At 35.5% G+C, this 17,522-nt stretch overlaps 2 protein-coding genes across 2 annotated transcripts; both read right to left on the bottom strand.

The window, feature by feature from the left end:
* Positions 1–1,988: 1,988 nt before the first annotated feature.
* On the bottom strand, positions 1,989–2,906 carry LOC110945090. The gene has a single exon (XM_022186726.1). The coding sequence runs from the start codon at positions 2,904–2,906 to the stop codon at positions 1,989–1,991; it is 918 nt and encodes a 305-aa protein (XP_022042418.1).
* A 9,096-nt stretch (positions 2,907–12,002) lies between these two features.
* LOC110945091 lies at positions 12,003–14,931 on the bottom strand. Its single transcript, XM_022186727.1, has 11 exons — positions 14,773–14,931; positions 14,135–14,360; positions 13,960–14,056; positions 13,569–13,593; positions 13,353–13,480; positions 13,125–13,263; positions 12,906–13,021; positions 12,601–12,737; positions 12,423–12,493; positions 12,264–12,341; positions 12,003–12,170 (listed from the first exon to the last, which is right to left on the bottom strand). Exons 1-11 carry the CDS (start codon positions 14,929–14,931, stop codon positions 12,003–12,005), a joined length of 1,344 nt encoding a protein of 447 aa, XP_022042419.1.
* Between the last annotated feature and the right edge of the window lie 2,591 nt (positions 14,932–17,522).

Here is a 17,522-nt window from a genome sequence, read left to right as displayed (position 1 = left end):
AACGAATTAGTTTTTTCAATAATCAATAATCAATTGATATATACATGAAATACAACCAACTCTGTTGTTTACAAACTTGAAGATGTCTACTTTAAAAGGTCACACAAACTTATACTAAAAATGAAAGTTCTGAAATCACATACCTTGAGATTTGATATCTAACCCGAACCACTGCTGGACATAAATCGAACAATGATGTTGACAAACAGTTCTGGATTTTGCATCTGTCGCGTTAAAAGAGGGAGTTGAGAAGACCATCTATCCATCCTGACTAGTCCTTTCTATTCTTTACCTATTCTGACCCGTTTTTAGTTTTTACTTTTTTTTCGTATTTTTGAAGCAGCCTCTCTATTCCTACGGGGTAGAGGTAAGGTTGTCTACATCTACCCTCCTCAAACCCTACCTTAGCTTTGCTATTGGTGGGATTTACTGAGTATGATGATGATGACTTTTTTCCTATTTTTCATTTTTGCCCACTATGACTCATTAAAACTCATATCTACCCAAAACAACACATCATCTTAAAATGAATGTCCAAATTAACCCAAAAGTTAGTCTTTGGGTCACCTTCATAGACCACACATTACACAGTGGAATAATTATCAAAAGTTATTTGCAGGATTATTTCATACAGAAGCTAAAGCACACCACAAACATATATGTTGGATTCAAGTATCATGTTTTGACCATAGTCACAGACAGGAAACGCTAAAAGACCCGCTATCACGTACCAGATCGGTCGTACCGAATCGCGGTACAAAGTCATCCCAATCGCCTCTGGTATGCATACCTGATCGCTAAATTGGACCGTTCCCGATTGTGTACTATAATAGTGTTCCAATCGGTAAATACACGTTTTTAATCAATCCGAAACGCGTTTACGTTTGTAGTGGCCGGCGTTCCGCTATGGCTAGATTCATGTACCGGAATTTGAAAAGCCATTAACTTTTTCCCGCTTTTTTATAACAGAGGTATGTGAACAATTTTTACCCGCCATTAACTTTTCACACTATAATTAACACACTTTAATTATTACCCATCCCATGTTAACTATAAATATCTGCTGTAACAATCAATCTAGCACACAATATTTCAATTCAATTCAGTCAATTACAAAAACAAAACAGTAAGCAATTAGCAAATGGCTTTCGGTAAGATTGAGTTTTATGAAATTTATGTTTTGATTATGAATTTTCTTTTATGAAGTTTCTGTTTTGAATTTTGATTATGTCTTTGAAAATTTAATGAAAGATCTATTTTATACTTTTTTATATATATATGATATGTGTACCAGACTACAGTGGTACACCATAGGATACATCGTACCACGTACTGAATTAGTGTTCCCAAATGAACCTACCCTCAACGTACCGATTTTTAGAAAGGCCCGAATTGCGTACCGGTTTTCGTACCGCATACCGGAGCGTATCACGTTCCATGTGACTATTTTGACCACACTATTGAACGGTCATTTTGGATTGTTTCAATGCCTCCATTATGTTTCAAACCACTATCTTCGTTAGAGCAGCAAAACCATTAATATTGTTTCAGTACAAAAAACAGCACAAAGAAAACCATGTTGTTAGTTGTCTCTATCAAGGGGGCATGCATTAGCCCCCTAAACCCTGCTTGCTTTTGACCCAATACACACCACACCATATGGAAAGTGTAAAACAAGTTTGCCATCCTTACCATAACAACAAGGAATCATATCATTATTCATAAAATTATCGTCTCAAAACCGAACAAAATTGGATAAAAATTCCAAAAATTTAAAAATGAAAACGAACCTTTGAACATAGCAATAGTAAAAGTCAGCAAGAATAATATACTCCCATCAACAAAGATCACGTACAGTATTGGTAAGAGAATTTTGCTCTAACACATAAGCCCGAATACCAAATGCACAACACAATCAAAATAACATTGCAACAATACGAGGTTTGTTCTTTCAAATTTTGTGAAAGGAACTAAATAAAAAGTCCATTTCATTTCATTTCATGTGCGCCTTGCATTTCAACCTTGTTTGTATGCTTCAAAAGGCTTAAAATCTCAGCTCTCTGCTTAACGATGTAGCCTTTACCTTTGTCATAAACCGTAAAATCTGGTTGGTCAAGCAGAAGTAGTGTTTCCTTGTAGGAATGCACAAAAAAAGAACCTGTTCCACTAAACCCAAGATTACTGATGTGTTTTGATTTGGGTTCATAAATGGCAAGCAATGCCGGGGCATACGGGACATAACGCGGGTCAGCATCATTATCTAAAATTTCAATTACAGGTTCACTACTTCTCCTAAATTCTAGCACACTTGCTAGTGTTGCATCTGGTGAGTAAATAGTGAATAGCTTTGTAAACGACTTCGATACACCATCCTTCATTGACCAAACATAACAAACATTCTCTTCCGTATTTTGATCAAGCACAACAAGAGACTCCCTTAGATTAGAGATGTTCAAATACTCAACAGACCCGTCATATACTAAACTCTCCGGTAGGCTTACTTCTGTAAATTCTTCTCTTGTCATATGAAATGAAATAATCAGATTATAAGCCTCAAATTCAAATCCAGGATCTACAGTACTCCTATCAGTGGCAAGCCAATAACAGAACCCATCTACAACAACCTGCGAACGGCTAAATTGAACTGATTTACGAGGGAGATTGGTGCTATATGGACATCTCCAAACCCCTGAGCTTACCGTAAAAACCTCAACCTGCCAAGGGATGAGAGTTACACTTTCCGTATCACTCCACGTTTTAATTTCTGTGATCTTGAGAATCTTAGGGTCACTAGTCTCGGGACAAACCCCAAAACCTGTAAAGGTCATGTATATTTTCACATCTGGCACATTAGGCACAACGACAGCAATAGCTTTTCTAATTGAAATATTCCAAATAACAGCCATTCTGGTTCCAAGACCATATATGGTATCATCACCATAAAAACAGTGCAAACACAACAAGCCATGAGAGCTGCCGATTATTATAGAATCTCTAAGCCAGTTAACCAACGGGGGAGGAGTGAGGGAAACTCTCCGGTTGAGTAAAGTATGATCATCGACAACTGAAGAATATATTGGCTTAGAAGTATGTCCGTGATCATACCTCACGAGTAGATGTTGCAGCTGTGGGTGTGGGGCGCTGTAATCTGCAATAAAATGACTACTGCCAATGAGAGACTTCCAGGCTTTGGAGACCAATTGGAATCGGATCAGTGATTTGATAGGAAGCCTTTTGATAATTTCTTCTTGAATTTCGAAAGGCAGACATTTTGATTTTGATTAAGGAAGAAGAAGGTATGAATTTCTAGGGTTTATAGAACCTCAGCCTCTTCTGATGAATTGGTTCAAGTTGTGAAGCAAAGCGAGACGAACCTTACTATAACATTTGGGCCTGTTTCGAAAGGCAGCATTTTGATTTTGATTAAGGAAGAAGAAGGTATGAATTTCTAGGGTTTATACAATCTCAGCCTCTGATGAAAGTTGGAAGCAAAGCGAGACGGATCTTAGGGGCTGTTTGGTAGCTTCTTAATGACCATTCAGATGTTACCTCTTAATGGTTTAAAACCTCTGAATGAATAAGAGGTAATCTCAAGTCTGAATGGTTAAGAGGTAACCTCTGAATGGTAAATCATCACATGTCACATTCTTCTACCTTCTCATTGATAAAATTCTTAATGGTTCCATTAAGAGGTAGTCTCTTAATGACCATTCAGATGCTACCAAACAGCCCCTTACTCTAACATTTGGGCCTGTTTGGATTTACGTGAAATTTGGGCGGTGCTATATTGTGCAGGCTTAGATACATATACATCCCTTTATTACCCTTTTATTCAAGTTTTTTTTTTTTTTTTTTACATATTTCTTTAGGGCTAATGGATCTGATCACCCCAACTATTCACGTTTGGCCGCTGAAACTCTCAACTTTGACTTTGGCTACCAACACTCCCAACTTAACACTTTGTGTGCTGTGTCACCCCGTCGTTAACTAGCCACTAACTCTGTTAGTGGTTTTTGCTGACATGGCATTTTTATCTGATGTGGCATGATGACGTGTACAAAATTATTATTTTTAAATATTTAAAAAGATATGCCCCACCCCCTCCTCTCTCCACCACCACCACCTCACTTTTCCCCTTTCTCAAACCCTAACTCTAATCAATCCTCCACTCCAATTCCTTTATTCCATCCAATCCACCATGAATCCAACTCAATACATACACACACAAAATCTGCCATATATGTGAGCCAAAGTCAAAGTTAACCCAACACCAACCCAAATGATGGTATCCACCTGTCTCCGATCAACTCCTTAATGGCATAAACCAACGTCCTCAAACAATTCCGAGCCCTACTCGAAACCGCCGACCGAAAGTTCTCGAAAGTTCGCGATGCTCCGCCGTACGGCCGAGCTCCAAACCACTACTTCCCCAAAGTCTTCAAAGCCTACACCAAACTCTGGGACTTCCAGCAGAAAAATCGGCCCAAACTCGTCGAATCCGGCCTCCAACACTGGGAAATCGGTGAGATCGCCTCCAGAATCGGTCAACTGAACTTCACGCAGTACATGAGGACCAGTGAGGCGAGGTTTTTGCTCGAATCCTACATTTTTTATGAGGCGATATTGAATAGAGGCTATTTTGAAGGCTCGATGGTGAAGGATCAAGGGCTTAGGTTTAAGGAATTGAGGTTTTATGCTAGGTTTTTGCTTGTTGCGGTTATTTTGAACCGCTGGGAGATGGTTAGGGTTTTTGCTTGTTGCGGTTAATTTCTGTATGGATTCGAATCCGAGCATCATAATCAGTCATGGGGTTAACTTCGACCCGGTGTTGCAGCCATGGCGGTGATCGTCCCGCTTGTCTGATCTTCATGTTACAAATCTGAGCCACTTTTTCTGTTTGGGGGTATTATGGGTTTTAAAGATGATGAATCAGGTTTACATTACACGTCATACATGCCACGTCAGATTAATATGACACGTAGGCTAATTTTCCTAACCCAGTTAGTGTGTATTTAACGACGGGGTGCCATGACAAACAATGTGTTAATTTGGGAGTGGTGTGAGCCAAAGTCAAAGTTGAGAGTGCCAGCGGCCAAACATCAATAGTTGGGGGTGATTAAATCCAATAACCCTTCTCTTTATGGCATTATTACATATTTACCCAATTCATAAAATCAATTACATATTTTCCCCTGCTAAACCATCTATATTACATATTTCTCCTTTCTAAACCATATATATTACATATTTCCCTTTTCATTAAAATTTATATCATTGAATTACCATTTTACCCTTAACTAGATTTTTACCCGCGCCGTGCGTTGCGGCGGCAACGTCACATTTGCGACTTTGTTACACGTGTTACAATGATGATATTGACATGTGGTGCCCGTGTGACTTTATGCGTTTTTACCTCGTTAAACACGTTAAGTAACACTAACATGGTTAGGTAGATATAAAAAGAGTATTATGTCACGCATGTTGTGGCATATAGTCGGATTTAAACAAAAGATTTGAAGTGTTGGAGAAGATGCGGTGGTAGAAACAAATGGGGCACCAAAAGTTAGAGGTTAATGTGTCACTTACCAAAAGATTGGAGTTGAATGCGTAATGTCTGTAAACTTGAGGGTCAAAAAAGAAAACTAAGGCGTTGCCGTTGAATGAAAATGTACTATATTTGACCTGACTTATTCCCGAACATAATTTACGCCAAAATGCAGACTAACTGAAAACGTACACAAAAATAAACATGAAAGCGTATTATATATGACCAGACTCAATTTAAAAAATAATTAATGTCGAAACGTGAATTTATATCATTTACATTAAAACGTAAATTTATATTAACACATACGTCAAAATGTATACTAACTGAAAACATACATAATAAGTATAAAATTATATTTGACCCGACTCGTCTTCGATTTTTTTTTTTGTGGAAACTTAAATTCCTACCGACATGTATATAAATATATCCACGTGAGAAATTAGTTTTTTTTAAGTTAAAAAATGAAATCCGATGGTGAATTTGGAAAGTTAGAACTTAAGGGGGTAAAAATGATAAATTTTTATAAAGTATAGAGGTGGTAAATGTCAATTAAAAGGAATTTTGATGTAAAAAATATTATCATTAGTTAGATGTTAAGAAAAAAGAATTAAAACAAACATAGTAATAAAAAAAGTCAAGTTAAATAATACAAAATTAATATGATGAATCTAAATGAAATAAATATATTATCACTTTTATTCCTATGTTTTCTGCTCATGACCAAATGTGACGTATGAATATATTATTATTAGAATAATGTAGCTTGGGTAAAAAAAGAAAAGTCAAGGTTTCTGTGACAACTCGTATTTCAGAACCTTTCTTTATACTTTGATGTAACCAGTGTGGACATTATGTGATTATGTGATACGTGATTGTAATGGAATGTATGTTTTATCTTGTTATGTGATGGTGTATAATATGTGTGTATATAACTTAGTCGCACAACCTATAGTCGATCGCACAAGCCTTCTTTGGGCCGCACACAATGATTTTAATTGCACACTTCTCTCTCGGCCCAAATTCTTGTTCAAATGCATGACCCAAGGGCAACCCATGATGGCTTCGGCCCACCCCTTGTGCGAATAACCTCATGAGGAGAGTATATACTCCTCATTATTTGCAAAACACAAGAAAACACTCAAAACCCATATTCTCTCTTTCTCTCCTTCGAAGACCGACGGCAGCCTTTCATCTCCTTCGAAGTTTCATTGTCTCCAAGCACTCTTTGTTCACTTCTTGATTCGGTTAGTGTTACACCCTTGTTTGGTTATTTATGATCATTGAGTCACGTTACTTGTGGATTGTGGTTGCATGACATTAGATGTTAAAGGTGTATGTTTATATAGAATTCTTGATGAACATTCCATGATTCACTGTTAGAAGTAATCGAATTAAACTGTTAATGATGATTGTTGACATAGGGATTATGTTATGATATGTATTTGTTCAAGATCATATATGTTAGGGTTGATGAGTTTGATCTTGTCTGATTGATTACTTGTGATGTTAATGTTTAAAAGTTTGATGTTGAATGATGAATGAAACAGTCTTGATATGTGCCGATATTATTTGTGGTCCGAATAATGTTTTGATTATGTTGTTAGTGGTTGTTAATTGTTAATTAGGGTTCATAAGAGTAGTTGGAAATTCTATGATTTGATCGAATAAAGGAGCAATTAGAAACTGTTAATTGTTGATGAGATTAAATAAATGGAAACTGTTAGAATGTTTTAATTGAATCGAATAAATGGTGTAACTGATTGCATGAAATTAGGAAATAGAAACTAATCGCACAAGCTTGTTCGGTTGCACAAGATCAGCTCCCACCAGGTTGAATCGCACAAGTGCATGATCACACAAGTCAGTCGCACAAGCTAAGATTCCTTAAAGTACAACTGTTTAGACACAATGTACAATTCTGTTATGCATGACCGCACAAGGTATTGTGGATCACACAAGATGGTGGTGATCGCACAATACATTGGGCCGCACAAGAGCAGTTTATTTGTGTATGTTTATGGGCCGCACAAGTTATTGGGTTGCATGGTTTAAATGGGTTGGGTTTATGATGGATCGCACAAGGCTGCGCTGATCGCACAACAGGTTGTGCCGGACATCTATTGGGTTTCATTTGTTGAATCGCATAAGGTGTTTGGGCTCGCACAATCTCAAAGGCCCAATCACATGGATCGCATAAGTTTGGGCTTATACGTACATGTCTGATACTGTTAACGTGTTCTATGTGTATGCCATGATCGTTTTGTGTCGTAACTTACTAGTTTTTGTGTAAACTTACGTGCACTACTTGAACCTAGACCTGACTCGTATGGTAACCATGTTAGGACGTGGTTAACCTCAACCAGCTCGATTGACCTTTTGCTTATCTGCCGAGCTAACCTAAGGTGAGTTCAAACTTTCTACAAGGCATGGGATTCCCGGTGGTTTGGGAATGGGTTAAGGAACTATAATGAAACCTGCGTATCCTCCTTGGGTAGGATACGTACCTCCATCCTCCATGGGAAGGATGACAACATTAAATCCTGCGTATTCTCCTTCGGTAGAATACGTACCTCCATCCTCCGTAGGAAGGATGACAACATACAACTTACTAGACAAAACTCTATCATGAAGTCTCTCATTTTTATATCGACTTAATCGTCGGGCCATTGGCGAGCGGGTCATTAGTTAAATAGCGGTATTAGGTTTGACAAGCCTCACACCGTGCCGTAGAGGACGGGAGTGGACTAATGGATCTGGGCACTTAGTCAATGATGATAGACATTGACGCAGGGCACATAAACATGTCTTCAGTCAGTAGTCGATATGGTAACGGGTCTAGTGGTTAACATGGGGTAGCCCCCACTGGTTATGGTTTGGGAAACAAGGAACAAATTAACTCATGGTTTTCGAAAGAACTTATAGTTTTGGGAACAAATCTAAAATGAACAACCAACTGTGAACTCGCTCAACTTTGTTGTTGATTCGTTGCTATATGCCTTGCAGGTCGTTAGGTGCTTAGAGGGAGCTTGCACGAGAAGGAGAGGTCATTGTGGGACATGGACTGTTGAGTCCCATGTTAAACATTTGAACTCTTAAACATATGTTTTGGTTTTTAAACTTTATGCTTCTGCTGATAACTTGAATTTGGTTAATTTCTTTTGGACAGCAATTATATTGTGGTTGGTTTTATATTTACTTTAATATATTGTTCAATATGATTGGTGGCTTGATCCTGGTCATGTCATGCTCCCTGCAGTGATACTCCGCTTGTGGAATTTGGGTGTGTGACAGTTTCGAACTCCTGACCTTTTGCTAAAATGTTGATGAGCAAACCACTGAAATAGATAGAGGTTTGGATTTCCATTGTGCAAAACAATACTATATACAAATACAAAGGCGGTGGCTGTGATGTGGCAGCCACCGACCTTTGTTTTTAAGATTATGTATAATACTAGTTGATGCCCCGCCCGCATTGCGGGGCGATGGCCGAATAATTCTCAACCAATTAAAAAAACAGTACTATATTTTATTTTTAACTGGGGTAAAATCATAATTTTGAACCGATGGTAAAACCATATTTTTATTTTGAACTGGGGGCGAAAACATAATTTTGAAATGAGGGTAAAATCGTAATTTTGAACCAAGGGGAAAATCGTAATTTTTAGCTGGGGGCAAAAGCATACTTTTATTTTTAACTGGGGGCAAAAACGTAATTTAAACCGGAGGCAAAAAAGGTAATTTTAAAGTGGGTGTAAAATAATAAACTGGTGTAAAATCGTAATTTTTAGCTAGGGGAAAACATATTTTTATTTTGAACTGGGGCAAAAACGTAATTTTGGCTGAGGGTAAAATCGTATCTTTTTAGCGAGAACAAAATCATAATTTTGAGATGGGGGAAAAAGGGTGAATATATTTTTAACTTGGGCCAAAAACGTAATTTTAAACTGTGGGCAAAAACGTAATTTTAAAGTGGGTATAAAATAATAAACAGGTTGGTCCAATGAGGAGTGTCAGGCAGCTGCCTGGCACTATTCCCCCAAGCTTGTATTACTAATTTTAACACAAAAAAAAATCTAATTGATTGCCGCCACTTTTGGCCAATCAAATAACACAACTATTCCCGTCAGGAGAAATGTATATGTTGGATAATGAACTTATTCAATAAATATTTACATATTTCCCCTTCAAACCTAACATAAGACGGAACCATTTATGAACTAGAGAAAATTTTCGATTCCACCACAACGCTCGTACAAAATATTTGGTCAAATGATTGCAATTCATCCTCGGTTAAAGCATCCCATAATTTACTAAAACATAAAGATGAATTGAGATAGAAACGTCATCACATTTTAAACCAAAACTAGTAATAAGACCCGTGTGAACACACGGATAGGTTTAATAAGGATCAAAATCAAATACTAAAAAACAGATTATAATATATCATTTAAATTGTTTGCGTTTAGTTACATATCTTTATAAAACAATGTTAAAGACAATATGTGTTAGGACATAAAAATTTCATTACTATGTTACAAAAAAATTATTAGTTCAGGTTTGATATAGAAATAAGCTAAGTAATTGATAATATGTTGTCTAAAATGAAAGCATGATCTAATTTTATGTTGTCTAATAATTAAAACATGACCTTAATTTTTTTGACACATTGTTAGTGTACAATTCAGTAAAGGCCCAATGTTATTGTACAATTCAGCATGACGTAGTTAAATGGACTATTCAATTTGGTTTAAATAACCAAATGTTACTGAACAATTCAATAAAGGCCCATATATTTGATCCAATTAACCTTAAGAATGGGTCACAGTTTCAAGGCCCATTAGAACCCTTATATGAAATACGGTAATAGCCCTAAATCCCAATCGGTCATTTACATCTTCGTGATTCAAATTGCGACAACGAAACGACAGGGACTCTTCAAGATCTTTGCGACATCATCAAAAGGTAATCTAAAAAGTATTGATGATAGTTTCTTCTTCTGAAATCTTTTCTTCATGTAATTTATTATACCACGCTTGTATGTTTGATCTTTGATCAGTCATTTGTTCTATATGAACAGTAATTTGTGATGAGATTTGTGATTATTGATGTGTTATACTTCTGTTTTTCATATGTATATTTGTATTGATGTTCGATTGAGGTTTATACTTTTAGTATTTGACAAATTATTTTATTTCACCTCATTTACGGCTATGTTAAAAATGACTGTTTATCATTGTAAAAAAAAACATTTTTTAACAGTTAGTGGTGATTGGACATCCCCATTTAAAACCTAACTAAATAAAAGAATAACGCATACAAATCTATGGTTCATATCTTTAGAATAGATTTAAACAAATGGAGTAGAAAAACCTACCATTACGTGTTCATCGATTGCTTCCAAAGTGAGAGGGTGTTCAATTCTATAATGAGTTTTTGGCGCTGATTGCTGTTCTTGACTTTGATTCAGGCGGGATAGAAGGTATAAGCATAGCCGAGGTAATGAGCTTGTGATTTAAGAAACCTGATTCAAGTTGTGGGCTTTTGTAATGATTTTATGGTTCACAACTTATGGGCCAAAATTATTGAAACCTTTATGCATTTAATTGAAAATGCAGCCCAATTTAGGGGCCTTTGGTTTATTTTATTTTGTAATGATTTTATTTGTTAGTTACCTTACATACTGGTTTTTGTACAAAACGTATAAGTAACTTAAATTGAAACAACGTAATTTATATGGATTTAAATACTACATAATTTTAATCATCTTTGTCTTGGTTTTACCAACCTATTGGTTCCTACAATGAAGTTACTATAACGCGATCCACCCGATTTATATTTGGAGTTGAAGTTTAATGATACATTTTTACCGAGTCACATTGTCCCATAATTTATATGCATGAAGAAACTTATATGGATTAAAATACTACATATTTTTTAACCGTCCTTGTCTAGGTTTTATCAATCTGTTGGTTCCTACATTAGTTTATAAAAGGGTAGGTTAATATGTATGAGTTATATCTTATCATAACGAAAACTGACATGAACTCAAATAATATAACTTCTTTGACATAATTTGTGGATATTAACAATTTCTTTGTAATGCGGTTATAAAGTAAACACAAATTCAAACATTATATTAAAAAAGTAGAATTTAGACTACGACATACTAATATACACATCTCATATACTATATTGCACAAATCAAAACACACATTATAAGCAAAGATTATAGTGCCCAGCAGAAAACATAGTTTATAATACAAAAAAGTAAACCACATAACGGTTTACCACATCTTCCATGTTCATAAATTACCAACATTTGACACATACATAACAACTGTTTCAGTAGGTTAACACTTACAAACGACAACCCAACTTCAAACAAACACATACTTAAGTACATACCGAAAACATAGATTCGCTTAAACATCAAAATATAAAGACGTGAAAGGAGCTAAGTGTTAAGCCTAGATGACTTCTTCCGATTCTTTTTGTTGTTAGAAGATAGTTCCCCAACATTTTGACCTTCCACCTCCTGCACCGAACGTTTACCATTGGGACTGGTGCCCGAATCCTTCTCAGCTTTGACAACAGAAGAGTCAGCCGTAACAAATACAACATCCTTGAATTAAATCGCAAAACAACTACTAAGGTATCAAATAAGGTAATATAATCTACAGACACATGAAAAGGAAACTATAGAATCCATATTCACCTTTGAAAAAGCACCACCGGCCATCTGTGAGGATTCAGATAATTGAACGGCTTTGAATTCTGAACCTTCTTGACTAACCTAATATCAAAATATTAGCAAAAGGGAATTCAGCTAGGATATTTAAACTACAAAAATTATAAGATATCCAAAAAGTCTTACCTCATCAGCAACCTCAAGAGCATTACCATTATCAGCAACCAATTCAGCAATTATGTTCGGATCATCACATACTTTTTGATAGTGTAAACATCGTAGTCACGGTTAAGGTTGTAATCAGAAACTTCAATTTTAAAAGCCAACTTCCTTTCGACCAACCGAGATATTTCATGTGGAAAACTTTCAGTATCATTGACTTTCACTTGGCGTTCCCTTATATCACTCGCAGTTGAACCAATGATCTTCGTTAAATCTTTATCAAACATCACAAAAGACACACTACCAGTTTCATCTTGCACCCTCAAATGTACCTTGAACCTGTAATAAATAGTAATTAAATTACAGTCCGAATATAAGAAGTAATAAACCTAAAAAGTAACATTAGCTTACTTAATGGTTATCGATGTGCATCCGCATTCGCATTTCAGACAAACCAATGAAGTAAGTGACAGATTCATGACCTCATAAGAAATGGTTTTAGCGTACTGTAAGTATTCAGTTTTAGTCAACACCTTCTTGTTACAGTTTCGACATGCCGGATAAAACCACCCATAGTTTTCTTGAACAATTTTGATCGTTGCAACTACCACACATGACATTACCTATAATATCAAAGATAAAGCTTTATTAACATGCTCAACTGATAAAACATAGAAAACATTAAGAAAATTAAATGCTTATGTATGTATATAGAATTATTCACACGCTTTCAATCTCAATAATCTCATCAACATGTCTCTTAGTAGTCTCAATTAGAAATTCTTGACGGACTGGAAATACGCTCTGAGATGGAAGTATGGTTTGAGAAGAAGAACCACTAGCTTTAAATTGTTTCACTAAAAGACTATAAAAATAAAAACACCATTAGTGTTAATACTCACACTTGTGTTAATAAAAATATGAAAAATATGAAATATAAATCAGTGATAGTACCTCCTACGAAGTTCATTAACCTCATCAATTTCTTGGTTGAGAAACATACGAGTTCCAAACTTATCATTCTGAACAGTATATTGTCCTGCACGTAACAATATACATATCCAACAATTCATTACAAGTGTCTACAGAAACAACAAAATATTCTTAAAAAATGTAACAAATAACACAATGGAAACACTAAAGTAAATGAATCAGTCAAATGTAAATTACCCTGTCACTTCTTAATCTTCGCATGCTGAATAACAGTCATCACATTCTCATTCTTAGTGTTTTGAGACAGAAAATCATTAAATTCTTGTGCATATCCATTCTACAAAGTACAACGGACTATTTCTCCCCTACAAGAAACAGATAAAAAAAACAGCATTAAAAGTTCCACCAAAATCTATATTGTCTATTAAGACAACACTAATCATTTACAGTAAATAATGGCAATGATTTACTGTTTGTTTGTATTAAATGCAATGAAGAATCTTATATATAAAATAACCTAATCATTGGTCTTGTATTAAATAAGAACAATCATTTAATGAATCTTCACTGCATTAAATACGATCATAACACACAAACAAATTTATATAAATGGCAAAGTAAGATTTACAGCACATCTTGAAGATCTAAATTCATCCTTTTTCTTTCTTTAGGAGGTTTTCCAAAGATGTCCATATCTCCACACCAGACAACAGTTCCAGCAACATCTAAAATAAAAGATAGCAACAGTTAGCAGATTTGAAAGGGAGCCAAAATATATATCAGACTATCAGAAACAGTCATACCAACAGTGAGCAGATTATTTCCTTCTCCTTTAACAATGTCTGAATGTGCCATGAAGTTAAATCCGTAATCAACACCTTGCCAACCATTCGCACATGTAACAACCGTACAACGGTAAAAGTTAATATTGTAATCATGGTTAACAACTTTGTAGGGATCCATGTTTTCTCCAACACCAAATCTGGAGAGAATAACAATTTCATCCTCATGAAGTTGTGAAATCAGATACTTTAGAAACAAACAAACAAACAGTACCTCACAAAAATATAAAAAATACTCAGCTATGGTAACATATGAAGGATCTAAAACCAAACAATATTCGTGTCTGTTTCATTATGCCTAACCCTAAAACAAACAAACAAACAAACAAACAGTAACTCACAAAAATATGAAAAATACTCAGCTATTGTAAAATATCAAGGATCAAAAACCAACCAAACAATATTCGTCTTTGTTTCATTATACCTAACCCTAAATTACACAAAACACAAAATATATAACTGTATAAGAAATCTAAAATAACAGAAACAAAACACAAACCCAAAATTATAAAAAGAGTAAAAAAGGACAAATGAATATTGGAAAGTATAAATCCTAGAACAGTCAAATAACAGAATCAACGTTTTACAAATACTAATACCTTCTCATCGAGCAAGATCAGGTCCATCCAAAAGGACTGAGACCATTTTTGGATGATTCGACACTTGATATTCCACATATCTTTGGCCGGATTCAAATCGTCTATGAAACTGAGTGACAAAGATGGTGATTCACCTCCGGATTGCTTTGCCTTCGACATGGTTCGTGTGAAAGCTTTGTACAGAAACCCTAGAATTTCGCATGTATGAAAGAGTTAAGAATGTGAAGAAGAAAAAGAGAGATGGAGGATATAATGTAGAGGTGAAGCAATGGATTTGTAGAGATAATGATGATATCTCATATGCATTAAATGCACAAAACAACTCCCCATGCAAGTTTGAAATTCCCTCTATCACTAAAGTTAAATGGTTCTAACCATTTGTTAATAAAAATCAGATTATTATATATTATATAATATCCGAATATATATTATTATATTACCCAAATTATGACATCAGCATGGACAACGTGGCATATCCCAGAGGTTGACACGTAAGCAAATCGAAGTCAGCGGCTAATCTCCTTTTATAGATAGTGATAGATACCAACATTACATTTAACATGACCACATAAAACTTTCTATTTGCACACACGCTCGTAAAATAAAACTAAAAGCCACAAACAACCAACTTGAAATAGATAAAATCAACATTGCAGAATGAGAAGTCTTGTGATACAATCAACTGATTTTTATTTACTATGAGATTGATAAGTAAATTGTTACTGTATTGAAAAGATGAATATCATATTATTAAACTTATATTGATACATACACAATTATAAGAGGAAATTCATGACAACAACTCCAAACATCACCTTTATGCCTCGAAAAGGTTTCAATCAAATCCCTTGTTTCTCCATTTCTAAGCATAGGAGTCGAATCTGAAAAGGAAATTCATGATATTTAAATTAATTACCTAATAGAGTTACTCATTAAATTTGAACTTCAAGTTAGACATAAGATACCATCAAAATTATGTTAATTAAGTATTAAAAGCCTCCCTTTTGGAATCCATGTCAAAAGCCATCTCAAAACACCTCCCGGTGAACTCGTTTAACACTCATCAACCATCTAACACCCGTTTAGAAATCTTTTATTTATTTGTAATGATCAGACCAAAAACATGTAAAAAATTTAAAGGCATATAGATCGCACCTTGAACGACGTCAAAACGTTTAGCTTGCTCTTGGTAGCTCATTGGGTATAAAGTTGCCAGAACCGTCGCTGTTGAACTGCCTTAGCATCTCGCTGTTGCTCCATTGCTTCTGTACAGGTTGATCGCAGGTCACCACTACCCAAAAACACCTCTAAGGAAGCCTTACCTGCCGTCTTGGCGTCTTCATTTGCCTGCCGCCGCCATTGACTATAGTATGCCGTCCAATTGCTGCGGTAACACCGTCTAAGCTGCCATCCATGGTTCCTGATCATTACACGAACTCTCTTTCCATCGTAACACTCTCTCCCTATAATATATTGCTCTATCAACATCACAATTATAAAGGAGAGTGGGAGTTTTGACCATGTATCTAGGAGATCATGGGGTGAATTGGTTAGAATCTTACCCACAAAATTATCTTCAGTGCAAATCTCACATCCCCAAAATAAATAAAAAAATATTTAATTTAATTATAAAAAATACCATCTTTTTTTCATGTTTTACAGGAAATAAAGGCATGCATGAACCTAGTGAGCTAATAAAAGAAAATAAGGATACACCAGTATTACAAAAAAGGATACTATATTAAAGTCTAGTGAAGATGTAACAAATTAGTTTGGGTAAATTACCTTTTTCGTACTTTATATTTGTATCGGATTGCAATAGATACCTTTTAACTTTAATAATTACAGTCACAGTCATTTATTTGGAAAACTTATTACACCGTAAGTCCTTTAGCACAAACCAGGTTAAAATTTTCAGTTAAATATGGCATATGCCTTGCACATGAGGGTATGATGGTAATTTTACTTATTTATTTAAAATATATTTAAACAATAAACACCCTCTCTCACACACACATCCCCTCTCTTTCTCTCTCTCTCTCAAACACACCCTCTCTCTATACCTACTCTCTGTCTCCCTCTGTCTGCAAGTACCATCACCACCTCTTCCATGGTGAAAAAACCACAAAATATAGATGTAGTTATTTATTATATTAGTCACATTGAACTGCTTACATTCAAAAAGATGGGGAGAAGAAGATTGGAATCAAACAGGAGAAAGAAAGAAAGCGAGACCTGAACTTACACTAACCTGTCAGAATCGTTTTGGTGTGGGTGAGATGTCAAGAAGAAAGGTTGACCGGCGATGCGTTGGGTTCATTCTTGCCGGCTATAGATCTAGGTTTTGGTGTGGCTACGTTTGACAGTGGTTTGACTTTTGAGATCTGTTTTTTTTTTTTTTTTGAACGGCTAGATCACCTGGTTAGGTTTGGCCTTTGTTCACCACGGTTGGCATATTATTGCCAGTTTGACCCCCGCAAGATTCGACTCTGTGACCTCCTCGGCAGGAACCCCACATAAGTGGGTGTAGGATCGTTGTACGACTAATACGAGTCGATCAGAAGAGTTTTAATCCATATTAAAGGCGGAATCAATGATACGAACTTGATTACAGCTTGATTCACGTTTATAACCACTTGTTTATTGATTTCAAAGCAATACAGATCACTTGACAATTTGGCAGCACCTCGGCTCTGAAATCCGGAATCGTTACAAATGAATTGAAGGCTCAGGTATTTATAGAGGAAGCA

This window comes from Helianthus annuus, chromosome 6 (assembly GCF_002127325.2).
Source record: "Helianthus annuus cultivar XRQ/B chromosome 6, HanXRQr2.0-SUNRISE, whole genome shotgun sequence".
In the NCBI taxonomy this organism is placed as follows: domain Eukaryota; kingdom Viridiplantae; phylum Streptophyta; class Magnoliopsida; order Asterales; family Asteraceae; genus Helianthus; species Helianthus annuus.
This window is presented reverse-complemented; position numbering and strand designations above follow the sequence as displayed.